The following is a 14,886-nucleotide window of genomic DNA, read 5'->3' as shown; positions in this document are numbered from 1 at the left end:
GAATTAATTCACTTGAACAGTGCAAACTTAAAAGCAAAAAATGCATGCTGCAGGATGAAAGAAAAAGAAACAGACCTGGGAATGGAAAACCGAATGCCTGGGAACGAAAATCCGAATGCCTGGGAACGGAACTGAAGAAACTGCAGCGACGTTGTTCGTCTGGGAATGGAATTGAAGAAGTTGTGCCTCCTTTCCTTTCTCCTCTCTATGTTTTTTTACTAACTCCCTGCCCCTCGTTTTTTCTTTCTTTTGCTGTATTCGTTTTTCTTTCTTTTCTCTCCGTTTTCTTCTCTTATTTTTCTGCTTTCCTTTGCTACTCTTTTTTTCTCTCTTCTCCTCTCTTTCTTCCACCGCCGCCCTAGGTCATTAGAGGGGCTTATATATAGTCTAACATATATCTATTTAGGAAGGATTCAATGCATTAATCCTAGGACGCAAATCCCTACTGATTTGCAGTAAAAAAACGCAAAAGGAAATTGCAATATTCTGATTTTGTGGTGGTGTTTTACGTCTGATTTCTTTCTAGTTTTGGAGGATTGTGTGGCTCTTTTCTTTCCTTCTATAGGGCCAGCTGCTCCCTTTGAAATGAGACAACAAAAACATGGTCTTTAGCTCCAATAATCAGAGGTGATGAGAAAGGAAAACAACAGAGAAAAAGGGAAAGAAATCAGATGCAGGGTGCAGCTGCAAAGTCTTATTTTCCTTATTCGGTATGGTAAAAATCTTCCATTTATGATGATACAGGCCCCCTTTCCAGCTTTCCATATTCTTCTTCAATTAAATCCCTCATTTTAACACTTTTCGATTCAGTCCTGGGTCCAGAAAAAATCCTTCGAATCAGTCCCACAAACTTGGGTCAAAATCCTGCTCGTGGCAGAATTCTCTATTTTCACGTTAGAGATTTAAACGTGCAGAGCTTGAGCTTCTGATATCGAAATCGAGCAATTCAAAAATCAAAATTCATCTATGCGTGTAGGATTACAATTTTGATAGGGATTTAAGGCGAGATATAATCATTTTATAGGACAGAATCGGGCCGCGATCTCGTCGGTCAAAAAGGGTCTCCTAATCTGATTCAAAAACTGACAAATACCGAGCATCCCGATATGACTGGGAGTACCCTAAGAATGACCCAAAAAAATCATGATGGCAGTATAGTTTTTTTCGGTGCAAAACTTGGGTTAGAATCCTGCTTGTGGCAGAATTCTCTATTTTCACGTCAGATATTTAAACGTGCAGAGCTTAAGCTTCTGATATCGAAATCCATTGATTTGAAAGCCCAAATTCATCTATGCATCCAGTACTATGGCTTTCATGGGGAGTCAAGGCGAGATATGACAGAATCAGGCCATAATCTGGTTGGTCAAAAAGGGTCTCCCAATCTAAATTCAGGAAACTGACAATGCCAAGCATCCTTGACTGAGAGCCTGCCATAAGAAAAATGAGCCCTAGGACCCAATCAAGGTGTAGGTCCATTCTTAAACATGTCATGAGTGATAGAATATAGTTGGGATGGTCAGATATTGCACGAACCCAAGTCAGAATCAAGGTCTAAGTTGGAACAAAACAAAAAAAAAATTTGTGGCAGTAGTAGAACTAGGTTTTTCTAGTGCCACTTTCAAGGAATTTATTTCAACCTTATAGCCCATGTAAATGACGAATGAATTTAGCATTATAAAGAATCCTAATTAGCCTAAGAATCCTGACAATTTTGGTAGCAGTGGGGAAGGATTAAAAGAGCAGGAGATGGCTTAAAAATGGGTAACAACACATATTGAGTTTACATTATACTTATTCTTATACCATTAATGTAACATTTTTACCTTGACATAATAAAATTAACTAAACATAATGAAAGAAAGAAAAATAAATAAACAAAATAAAAACATAAATAAGATAAAAGTTAACTAAGTAAAGAAAAGGAAATGAAAGGCATAAACTCAATATTAATAAAAGCAAAACTTAAACATTACAAACATACAAAGAGAGAAAGCAATAGCATGATCTTGATTTGGAGACCAAGATGCCTAAATACATCAAAAATGCCTCTTTTTATAGGCCAAAATTGATAACTATTGATTTAATGACTAATTGATGAGTGGATGACCAACTCTTGACTTGGTAATAATCTTTATCTTCTCTTGTCTACCCAAAACATCATTAATAACATCAAAATTGAAACCACTTGAAACTTAAAAGTTGTAGAAAATTGTCTCAGCTTTCTAAAAAAAATAAAGGTTATTTGGACTTCTATAACTCTAAATATGAGCCAAACATTGAACAGTGTTCAGGCTATATGACAGAATCGGACTTTTTCATTGTTACTGTAATTTTGACTTGAAAATAGTCTTTTTAAAACCAGACCTCCACTTAAAAGCTGTAGGCCTATATCTTATCTTTTCATCCATATAAAGTAGATTTAAATCTGAAATCTACAGCTCCAGATATGACCTAATTACCAAACAGTGTTCCGGTTTAGACTGCACCGGCATTTCTTTTCTAAGTTTGGCCATCTCTTTGTCCTTTTAATTTTAGTTCTTAAACTCATCAATCAATTCTTTTATTTATGTGATAAGCCTGCATTTAAAATGAATATTTATCATAAATTAAAGGTATCTTATATTATTAGATATGTTATTATAAAACATGCTTTAGTTAAGGAGTTATTAATATTTCAAGTTCAAAATGATAATATAAAACCTTAATAAAAATACATTTTTAAGTACTAATTACGTATATACAGCACCTCAAGAGAAGGCGGAGGTGCTTGCCAACATTCACAAATATCCTTCTGGAAGTATTGTTGTGTCATATTTTTATTGGTGTGATGTATGTTGGCATTAATGATCTGGTTGTCAGTATTTTATATTCAATTCTTATTCTTTTAATTTTAAATATTTTTATATTGATCATTTTGTAAAAATTTATTTGTTTTTAATTTTATCATTCGATTCGATTTTATCAAATATTATATTCTTCAATTTCGCCCTCATTCTTTAGGTTTCTAATTTTTTTTCCTTGACTGTTTTGCAAAAAATTCAATTGTTTTTAATTTCACCCTTAAATTCAAATTGACGGTATCATATTTTCTTACATAGTCCTCATTATTTTGATTTTTAATTTTTTTGCTTGGTTCTTTTATAAAAGTTATTATTCTTTTCAATTACATCCTTTAATTACAACATTGTTTTTATTTTTATATCAATCTTGATTATCATTCTCTTTATTTTTTTGTCGGTTTACTAAATTGATTTTTATTTTTAATTTCACCATTCAATTAAATAAAAAATTTATTTTTTTAATTTTAATCCTTATTCTTTTAATTGTTATTTTTTAATCCCTATGTATAATTAAATTTTTTTTAATTTTATTATTTTATATTTGATTGATCGAAAGTTCACTTTATAGTTTTTTCTTCAAATTGAGTAAGTTGGTTGTATTGACCTGTGTTAAGGTTTTGGAAAGTTAACATAGGTTTAGCAGGAAATTTTTGGCTGACTCACTACTGATTATTAAGGTTACAGGTTTGTTGTGATAACTCGAATTGATTAAAACTGGTTTTTTGTGTTATTTTTATCCCATATTATTCTTATGTATTGAATGGGCCATGGATCCATCTATTATCGATTCCTTTTTTTTTAACGTGTAATTGAATTAAAAATAACTTATTTGTTCTAGTTGGGTTTATGATTTGAATCACTTTTTTTTTTAAAAAAAAAAACACATATGTAACAACTAACCATTATTTTTTAAGTAGAAAATATAGTTTGGTCTATCGTGAATCACAAGTACCAAAACTAGGCAATATACAATGAAAATAAATAAATAAAGAGTACATTTATCAATTTTAATTAAATAAAATAAAGTATTCTCCATGTAGGGACAGGCTAGGCAATATAAAATAAAATATGTCACAACACAAAGCATTCAAAGAAAATCCATACAGAAAATATATGAGAATCAATTAAGTAATAAGCTTAAGAATGTTAGGAATTTACTCTTCACCCATGCTCAATATACTGTGAATTACAACAATAATTCACAATGTATTTTTTTTGTATTTTTTTCTAAAATTATCTTTATTAATTTTATTTTTTTAATATTGAGTTGGTTAAAAATTTTACTTTGTAATTTTTTTCCGTTGAAATATTGTGGATTGCTATGATGTTCTTCCACTTGTTTTTTCTATCTTATTTTTTTATTTTTTAAAATTATATTTATTGATTTTATTTTTCTAATATTACGCTGATTAATAATTACAATTACAAATAAATATTAAATCATGTGGGGAAAATACTGTAACTTTTCTCACAAAACTCGATGGATTAATACAGTTTTTCCTTACATGGTTTTTTTTATGATTTTCTTTAAAATTATCTTTTTTAATTTTATTTTTTAATATTAAGCTGATTAACAATTACAATTACAATATATAAGGGAAGCACTGTAGTTTTTCTCGTAAATTACTGTGGATTGCTATAATATTTTTTCTCTGATAGTTTTTTATTTTTTTCTAAAATTATCTTGCTAATTTTATTTTTTTAATATTAAGCTAGTTAAGAATTACAATTATAAGTAAATACAAGAAAGGTTAAATCATGTGGGGAAAACACTGTAACTTTTCTTACAAAACACTATGGATCAGTACAGTTTTTTCTCATATGGTTTTTTTCTAGTTTCTTTTGTGTTTTTTTTTGTTGTAATATTTTTTTTCAAAATTATCTTTGTTGATGTTATTTTTTTTAATATTGATCTAGTTAAAATTTAACTTTGTAATAAAGTTTAATTACGTGGGGAAAGCACTATAGCTTTCCTCGTAAAACACTATGGATTGCTACAGTGTCTCTCTATATAGTTTTTTTTCTTATGATTTTTTGAAAATTATCTTTGTCAATTTTATTTTTTTAATATTGAGTTGGTTGAGAATTACAATTATAAGTCATTACAAATAAGGTTAAATTATGTAGGAAAACACTATAGCTTTCATCATAAAACACTATGAATTACTATAGTGTTTTCAGCATTATTTTTTTATTTTTTTTATATTTTCAAAAATTATCTCTGTTGATTTTATTTTTTTAATATTGAGTTGATTGATAATTTAGCTTTTTAATTTTTTTCTTTAAAACACTGTGAATTAATGAAATGTTCTCCCATATATTTTTTTATGATTTTTTTCAAAATTATCTTTGTCAATTTTTTTTAATATTGAGTTGGTTAAAAATTATAATTACAATAAAACTAAATCATATAGGGAAAGTGTTGTTGTTTTCCTCACAAAATATTATAAGTTGCTATAATATTTTTCTAAATGGTTTTTATGATTCTTTCTAAAATCTTCTTTGTCGATTGCATTAGATAAAACACTATAGTTTTCTTCACAAAACATTGTTAATTGCCACAATATTTTTTCTCATGGGTTGTCTTCCTTCCAAAATTGTCTTTATTAATTTTTTTAATATTAAGTTGGTAGATATTCAGCTTTATAATTTTTTTGCTTTTTATTAATAGAAAAGCTAAATCATGTAATAAAAGCACTGTATCTTTCCTCACAAAACACTATAGATTGTTACAAATAATTTTATAGAGTTTCTAAGTTTTTGATCACCGACACAACTTTTTTTTACGTCATCAAATATTGACTCTATCATATTTTTAGTTTCTATTACTTATCTAGTTCTAATTTTACAATTATGATACTATTAAATATATTTATTTTATAAACCTATAGTAGTGCGCAAACATGCCATCACGTTGATATTAAAATTATCTTGCTTGATAATTAAATATGAAAATAGGATACATTATAAAGATTTTTTTTTCTGCATTAGCGGGATATAATTTTAAAGGTATAGTCTTACATAAAACTTGGTGATTTTAGAGAAATTTAGTAAAGAGTGCAAAAGTGTTAAAGCAAGAGAGAAAAGAATAAAAGATTTTATGATCTTTATAAACTTATTAGCCAAAGTAACTTATTAGCCAAAGTTTTTTCGGGTGGTTAGATGCATGCTTGAATAGTTACATGTCAACTGAAATGTAATGCATTATTTATATAAGATTATTATATTTTAGATGATATTTTTATCAAATTAAAAGGGAAAATAAACTTTTATTTTTACCGATAAGATTATCTCTTGGCGTTCGAAGTTTATTAAAACATGAAATAGTTGATTTTGGCTATTACGACATCATTAATGTAAACATCAATCACGAGAGTAATCGAAATTGTAAACACCAATTCTTCACGAGAGTAATCCTGAGAGGTGTAGCTGATCAGATCTTGAATATCTGAGCTGCACCTTTGAAGTTCTTGACAAACTCAATCTGACTGTCACATTTTGAACCGCACTCATCATGGCTATTTGTCCAGATCTCGTACTCAACCCGTTCATCAGGATGTGGAAGAGACTCTGTCCAATCAAGATTCATGTTAACCATCACTCCATCAGATAGAACTTTCTTGATACTGTCACCCAAGGACTTGCTAACAAGTGCTGAGGGGATAGTGATGTTCTGCAGATAAGCAGCATCTGCATCATCTTCTTCAGGGTTGTCCATGATAACCAGTGGTTCAACCTTGTCATCTGCTACAAGAATAGCTGCTGCTCCACCGTTCTGTGCATTCCATGCCTTCAAGGTAAAGTAACAATCTGCAAAAATATACATTTTAGATACATCTACAGGCAGATGATAAGAACATGATCACTTCCATAGAGAAAAGAACACCATAGTTACTTTTCCCAGGAATATCAGCCGCACACGACAGCATATGATCCAAAGTATCACCACCAGACATAAAATTACACTGGGTTCCGGAATCAAGGTATAACTTTCGCAACGAAGTAGAGAACCAGCATGGTTCGAAAGTTCATATATACATAAGGTCCATTTTCTAAACTTAATTATGCTGCTTTCTTCTGAATTGTTCTATCAACAACGTAATAGAAGAGAGGTTTGGAATATCAGAACCCTATTCAATAACCAAGTAAAGTTAGACAAAGACGATTAGAATCCATCAGCCAACGAGTTTCCAACATAATAAACAAAAAGTGCTAGAAATCAACACAAAAAATTCCAGTTACTTTTAGAAAAAGAATTCCGGTTGCTCTAACATGGCATATATAGCATAACTACCACTAAGATCAAACCTATTTAACAATTATCACACAATTAATTTATCATCAAAACAAATATACAACTAAAAACTACAAACAAACTTTGAACTTCTCTCCACACAAATTATTACTTGCCAAAAAAATTACATATAAAAAGGGATTAAAGAAGTGAAATTTAAGAAGCTAACCTCCACGATCAGCAAGGACAAAAGTAGGTGACCCTCAGGCCTAGATTTGAAAGAGATATCAACCTCATCAAACCCTTTGCATGCCTTTTGATTAGCTTTTGGATAAACCACAGTACCAACTAAAGTTCCTCCATATTGAGGAACTCCGAAATTACCAATCGCACATTCATAAACACCTTTCAATGACTCAGGTGATGTCAGTTTCAAGCTGTTTTTCTCTACTACAAACCTACCAAAACAAAACCCACATAGCAAAAACCATACGCAAACCAAAAATCCTAGCTTTTCCCTCATTTTTTCACTAAAAATCCAATCTTTCACTCAAAACTTCAATGGATCAAGCTAAAAGAAGGGCCAGTTTTTAGTTTTATTCTCCCTTCCTGAAATTACAAGACAGCCGGAAATAAAATTTTTGAGAACTGGAGCTGTAGGATTCTAATGAGCCGGCACTTGCAATAAAATAATAAATGAAAAATACGTGTAATAAAATTTAATTTTGTTGATAAAATATTGTTGGATTTATTGATTTATTTTGTTGGAAATAGTTAACACAGTTTAATGATTTATTTTTATTTTCTTGTTTGAGTTGTTATTGGTTATGGTCATGATAATATTTTAATGGCCCGGATTACGAACAGCGAACATGTATCCCATGCAACACAGTATCTTTTGTTTTTGGAAAAGTATTTTATAAAAAATTATTTTATATTTATTTATTATTAAAAAAATTAATTAATGAAAAATATTTTATAGTTAAAGAAAAATTTGATTTGATTTTTAAAAAAATATTTTCTTAAAAAATTTAGACCAAAAATATTTTTTGAAATTTATGAAAAATTAAAAATATCATGTTATTTATTGATTATATCGAATTTGATCTTTTAACTTTTAATTGTTATATATATTTTATTTTTAATATTTAATTTTAATTTTATATTTTAAAATTTAATTTTTATATTAACTTTGATTCTTATTTTAATAATTGTTATTTGTATTTCCCTTATCATTTTTTTATTAAAAGTTTTTATTTATCAAATTTAATCTTTATTCTTTTAATTGTTATTTATTTTATTTGAAATAATTTATGAAATATTAACTATTATTATTTTAATTTTTTTATCTTTTAAATTTTTTAATTTTTTATATTTTATCTTTATTATTTTGATAATTATTTATTTTATTTGGAATAATTTATGAAATAATATTTTTTTCAATTTTATTTCCATTCAACTTTTTAATTTGTAATATTTGTTCCTCATTATTTTAATAAACTTGATAAAAATAAAATATCAATAAGTTATTTTTCAGCTTATTTTTCATGATATAATTAAATATTAAAAAAATATTTTTTAACTTATTTTTTATTATATTATTAAATATTAAAAAATAATTTATTTTTCTAAAATTTATTTTTTAAAAAGAAACTGCGGCTTTGGACACGTTCTGATTTCAAATTTTTACCTTACGTGTGATCCACGTGCTTGGTCCCCTTTTATTTTCTTTTCTTTTTTTTAAAAATTTTCGGTCCTATTAATTAATAGATAAAAAAAAATTGAAAAAAGAAAAAGGGAACTGTCCCGGGTCCCTACGCTAACATGTTCTTGATTAAAATTTCTTAAAATTGTTTTTATACATATATCATTTCATCTAACATTAAAAGGAGGTAAAATCTCATGAGAAATGATTGCAGTTCCACACTAAAAAAATTGTTTGCTGGGAAATATAATGATATTCTTTCTTCTCTGTTAAAAAAAATTAACATCGAGAGCATTTAAATATTTTTATAAATGTTTTTTACTATTTCCAAATAAAATAGGTATAAATAAATATTTTTTTATTTTACATAGTAAAATAATTAAAATATTATTAAAAGTAAATAATTTAAACCTGGTGTTATGGGGCATTTTTATTTTTTTGCATTTGATCAAATATAAAATATAATATATAATTAAAATACATTGTATAACGACAAAAATACTCTTAAAACCAAGATGTTTAAGCCTGAGATCAATGAGCATTTTTGCTTTTTCATAATATATTTTTTGTAATTATAAAGTAAGGCCAAGTACAATTTTTTATTTTGCTAAATAAAAGATAGGTGACACGCAAATACGTCTCCTGGAAAGGGAGGCAGAAGTGCCCGTACCTTTTGAGCAATGCCTCTTGACATTCAAAATCTTTCTTTTGGAAATGTTGTTATGTCATGTTCTAATTGGTGCAACACGTGTTAGTAATAATAATCTAATTTGTTTCCAAGAGATCTTTCTTTTATTTATTTCCCTTTATCTCTCATTTCCCAAAAACTATACTTTTAACTATTTCATATTCAATTTTTATTATTTTTTTAATGATTATTTTGTAACAATTTATTTATTTTTAATTTTATTATTCGATCTAATTTTATTAGAAATTACATTCTTCAATCTCGTCTTCGTTCTTTGGACTTCTGTATTAGAAATTACATTCTCCAATCTCGTCTTCGTTCTTTGGACTTCTGATTTTTTTCCTTGGGTTTTTTGTAAAAGTTTCAATTATTTTTAATTTTACTTTTAAATTCAAATTAATGGTATTATGTTTTCTAACAAAACCCTCATTATTTTTATTTTTATTTTTTTTCTTGTTTTTTTTGTAAAAGTTATTATTCTTTTCAATTGTACCCTTTAATTTCAAAATTGTTTTTATATTTTTATATTAATTTTGTTTCTCATTCTCTTTATTTTTTTTTCGATATACTAAATTAAATTTTCTTTTTAATTTCACCTTTTAATTTTAATTGTTATTATTTTAATTTTTAATTTTTAATAATTTTATATAATTAAACTTTTTTTTAATTTTATTATTTTATATTTATGTATAATTAAACTTTTTTTTTTAATTTCATCATTTTATATTTAATTGATTGAGAAGTATACTTTATAGTTTTTTTAAATTAAGTAAGTTAAGTCATTTTTAAATTAAGTAAGTTAAGTCTAATGACTTGGGGTGATAATTTTGAAAAGTTAATATAGAATTGACCGGATATCTCTAGCTTACTCGCAACTGATTATCCAGATTATGAGTTTTTTATGTCAATTCAAATTGACCAATGCTAGTTTTTCATGTTATTTTTATCTTGTTTTGTTCTTATATACATTAATGGGCTATGGATCTATTTACTATCAGTTCCATGTTTTAAACATTTAATTAAATTAAAAGCCAACTTATTCATCCCAGTTGAGTTTATAACTTGTATCATGTATTTTTTTTATTTTTTATAATACACGTGTGACAACTGAATGTTATTTTTTATAAAAAAAAATATTGTGGTCCGGCGTTGAAGTGCAAATACCAAGGCTAGGCAATATACAATTAAAAAAAATGCATTTCTCAATTTTAATAAAATAAAATAAAGCATTCTCCATGACGAGGGACATAGGCCAGGCAGTACTCAATAAAATATGTCACAGCACAAAGCAAAACGACAAGTTTAAAGAAAATCTATACAGAAAATATATGAGAATCAATTGATAGTAAAATCATCTCACTTGATAATTGAATATGAAAATATAACAAGATAGCATATATTATAAAAAAAATATTTTTTTTATATTAACAAGATATAATTTTAAAGGTATAGTCTTGTATAAAACTTGGTAATTTTAAAGAAAATCAGTAAAGAGTGCTAAAGTGTTAAAGCAAGAGAGAAAAAAAATTAAAAAATTTATAAACTTATTAGCCAAAGTTTTGTTAGGTGGTTAGATGTATGCTTGGATCATTACATGTCAACTGAAATGTTATGTATTATTTATATAAAATTATTATATTTTAGATGATTTTTTATAAAATTAAAAGGGTAAATAATTTCTTTCTTACTAGAAAAATTATCTTTTGGAATTCGAAATTTATTAAAGCATAAAATAGTTGATTTTAGCTATTGCGACATTGTTAAACATCATAAGAGTAATTATAATTGTAAACACTAGTAATTAAGGTTATGATTTTGCAGGTTTGTTCCCAGAGGCTGTATTTGGGCCTCACTTTGGACCGCTCCTTGGGCTACCGTTCGGGCCTCGGGGAACCCAACATAACGCCCACTTGCCATGTGTTATTGACATTAAGAAAATACTACGGCAATGAATATATATATATATATATATAGTCACTAACTATTAACTATAATTTTCTGATTTTACAAATTACAACTAATAATGGCATAGCGTAGCATCGTATCTATAATAATAATAATAATAATAAATAGATAAATGATTAGACATCTTTTCATGGTGTTTCTTTCTTCTTCTTCTTCTTTTGTTTTTTTCCTTGATGGGGCTAAAGTTGCTCTCCACGGGAAAAACAAGGGGAAGCCCTACTAACGTGCCAGCTATCATGAGTGTCCTTTTCTCTTTGAATAAAATGCCTCCACACAATCAAATACAGTTTCCAATATACTAACCTGCCAGCTATCGTATGTGTGGCTCTCATTCAACGTCTTCGATCTTCCAGTTTATTGTGATATTGTAGTGGTTTTCTAAGTTATAATTTAAAAAAATTATTTTATAAAATTATTTTTAATTAATATTAATATAATATTTATATATGTTTTGTTAAAATTAATATAAAAAAATTAATGTATTTGGTTACTAATACTTTAAATTGAGATTTATCTAGAAAAAAAAAGATATATATGTATGGAAATTTGATAATTAAATAAAAAAAAATTGACAGGTTTATCCAGAATTAATTGGGTTAACTCATCAAATTAAATTAATCCGTTAAATTTATGTAATGAAAATCTGATAATTAAATTTGAAATTGTTTGGCTATTTCGCTTTGGTCATCAGACATCACGGGTTGCTTGCATGTTCTGCATGCTTTTAAATTTGGAATTGTTGGCAAATAGATGAGCCAGATCGAGCTTCCAAGAAAGTTGCTGGGTATTCTAGTTCCTGTGTAGAGGCAGAGATGACTAAGTTGCTATATTTCCAGCAAACATGGCAAGAAATCCGTCCAAAAATAGGGTTAAACTACTTTATTTTCTTTCTTATTTTTCTGTCCTTCATTCTTTTCTTGTTTAAGGTCACTAGAAGTCGCAAACTCAATTTACCTCCATCCCCCCCAAAGCTGCCTGTGATCGGCAACATTCACCATTTGGGCACACTGCCACATCGTTCTTTACAAGCTCTCTCGGAAAAACATGGCCCTTTGATGCTTTTGCACATGGGGCATGTTCCAACTCTCATCATTTCATCTGCCGAGGCAGCCAGTGCAGTGATGAAGACCCATGATACTGTTTTCGCAAACCGACCCCAAACCACAGCTGCAAGTATCTTTTTTCATGGTTGTGTAGATGTTGGTTTTGCTCCTCTTGGTGAGTACTGGAGAAAAGTTAGGAAGATTAGTGTTCAAGAACTTTTGGGCCCGAAAACGGTGCAATCATTTCACCACGTGAGAGAGGAAGAAGCTGCAGGCTTGATTGATAAAATTCGTTTTGCTTGTCATAGTGGGACTTCTGTTAATATAAGTGAGATGCTGATCTCTGTCTCAAACAATATCGTTTCCAGATGTGTAGTTGGTCGGCAGGCTGACAAGGAAGGCGGCAACAGCAAGTTTGGAGAGTTGACGAGGACAGTTATGGTTCAATTGACAGCTTTTAGTTTTGGGGATTTATTCCCTTACCTGGCATGGATGGACACTCTCACAGGCTTGATCTCACGGTTGAAAGCAACTTCGAGGGCATTAAATTCCCTTCTTGATCAGGTGATTGAAGAGCATAGGAGTTTGGAAAGTGATGATGACAGGCGTGCTCAGACTGATTTTCTGCAAGCTCTCCTCCAACTTCAGAAGAATGGCAAGCTTGATGTGCAGCTCACACGAGACAATATCATAGCAGTCGTTTTGGTATCTCTCACTAACTCTCATAGCAAAACTCAGATTTCATGTCTTTGTTGTTTTCGTTTTCTAAATTTCCTTGAGCATCAACCTTTCCATTTTGGAAAATCTCAGGACATGTTTGTGGGAGGAACTGATACAAGCTCAACAATGATGGAATGGGCGATTGCAGAGCTTGTGAGGAATCAAACTATCATGAGGAAAGCCCAAGAAGAGGTCAGGAGAATAGTAGGGAAGAAATCGAAGGTAGAAGCAAATGATATAGAAGAGATGGGATATTTGAAATGTATCATCAAAGAGACTCTCAGGCTTCATCCCCCTGCCCCTCTGCTGGTCCCTAGAGAAACATCAGCAGGTGTTGAATTGGGAGGCTACTACATTCCTCCCAAGACAAGAGTTACTGTGAACGCATTTGCCATTCAAAGGGACCCTAGCTTATGGGACAGACCTGATGAGTTTCTCCCAGAAAGGTTTGAAAACAACCCAGTTGATTTCAAAGGCCAGGACTTTCAGTTCATCCCATTTGGTAGTGGGAGAAGGGGTTGCCCTGGGGCCCTATTTGGGGTCACTGCAGCTGAATTTGTGATGGCCAATCTCCTATATTGGTTCGACTGGAGGTTGCCTGATGGCACATCTCAAGAGGAATTGGACATGAGTGAGATCTGTGGAATGACTGCTTACAAGAAGATCCCCCTTCTTCTTGTACCTTCATTATACTCGCCCTGAGCAATCCAGAGATCATGCTTTTCCTTTCATGGCTTGAAGAAGCTCTGGTTCTCATCTTCCTAAATTAGAAATAAAAAGAAAGTTAAAAGCCCCTTTATGCAACTCGAAAGTTAAAACAATGAATAAGTTGACCTCTTTGTGTAAAACTTAACAGACAGAGAATTGAATATGCTGGAACTATATTATTGATCTCGGTATCTTTACATGTATTTATAGAAGCAGGATTCCTTATACCAGCATGATTCCTTACACGGGTAGGATTCTAGGCTTTCTTTCCCATCATGAATCAATTACTACATTGTAAGTTATCTTTACTAGCACCCCTCTCAAGTTGGGAATTCCTTACACTCCCAACTTGGGAATTCTCAACATCAATTCCTTACATGAGTGAATGTTTTGCACTCCCAACTTGTGAATAATTGAAAGAAACATTTCTTTCCTTAAGGGCTTGGTCAAGATATCGACCAATTGATGTTCAGAATGTACATGCCTTGTAGTGATGGAACCATCTTGAATCTTGTCTCTAATAGAATGATAATCTATTTCAATATATCTTGCTCACTCGTGAAAGACTAGATTTGCTACAATATGCAAGGTAGCTTTGTTGTCACAATACAATAGAGCCGGTTTGTGATGCAAAAGTCCTAAATCCTTTAATAGGTATTGAAGCCATGCCAATTCATAACATGCTCTCGTCATTACGCGATACTCGGCCTCTGTATAAGATAATAAAACTGTCTTTTATCTTTTTGATTTCCAAGATATCAATAAAGGACCAAGGAATACACAATACCAAATCTCTTAGTGAGTGGGTAACCTTCCCAGTCTGAGTCACAACAGGCTCTCAATCTGAAATCAGTGTTTGAAGAGAAAAACAAGCCTTTACCAGGTGCACTCTTTAGATATTGCACAACCCGTAAAGCTGCTTCCATATGAAGTTTACGAGGTTGATGTATAAATCTACTTGGAATATGGACAACATACGTTAT

At 29.8% G+C, this 14,886-nt stretch overlaps 1 protein-coding gene and 1 pseudogene across 1 annotated transcript; one reads left to right on the top strand and one right to left on the bottom strand.

Moving 5' to 3' along the window:
• Positions 1-6,141: 6,141 nt before the first annotated feature.
• LOC105108895 (vacuolar-sorting receptor 1-like) lies at positions 6,142-7,716 on the bottom strand (annotated as a pseudogene).
• Positions 7,717-12,108: 4,392 nt separating this feature from the next.
• On the top strand, positions 12,109-14,087 carry LOC105108894 (cytochrome P450 71A1-like). Its single transcript, XM_011003393.1, has 2 exons — positions 12,109-13,180; positions 13,286-14,087. Exons 1-2 carry the CDS (start codon positions 12,245-12,247, stop codon positions 13,895-13,897), a joined length of 1,548 nt encoding a protein of 515 aa, XP_011001695.1. The 5' UTR covers positions 12,109-12,244; the 3' UTR covers positions 13,898-14,087.
• The last annotated feature ends 799 nt before the right edge of the window (positions 14,088-14,886 follow it).

The sequence above is a fragment of the Populus euphratica genome, unplaced genomic scaffold (assembly GCF_000495115.2).
Source record: "Populus euphratica unplaced genomic scaffold, PopEup_1.0 scaffold230.1, whole genome shotgun sequence".
NCBI classification, from domain to species: Eukaryota; Viridiplantae; Streptophyta; class Magnoliopsida; order Malpighiales; family Salicaceae; genus Populus; species Populus euphratica.
This window is presented reverse-complemented; position numbering and strand designations above follow the sequence as displayed.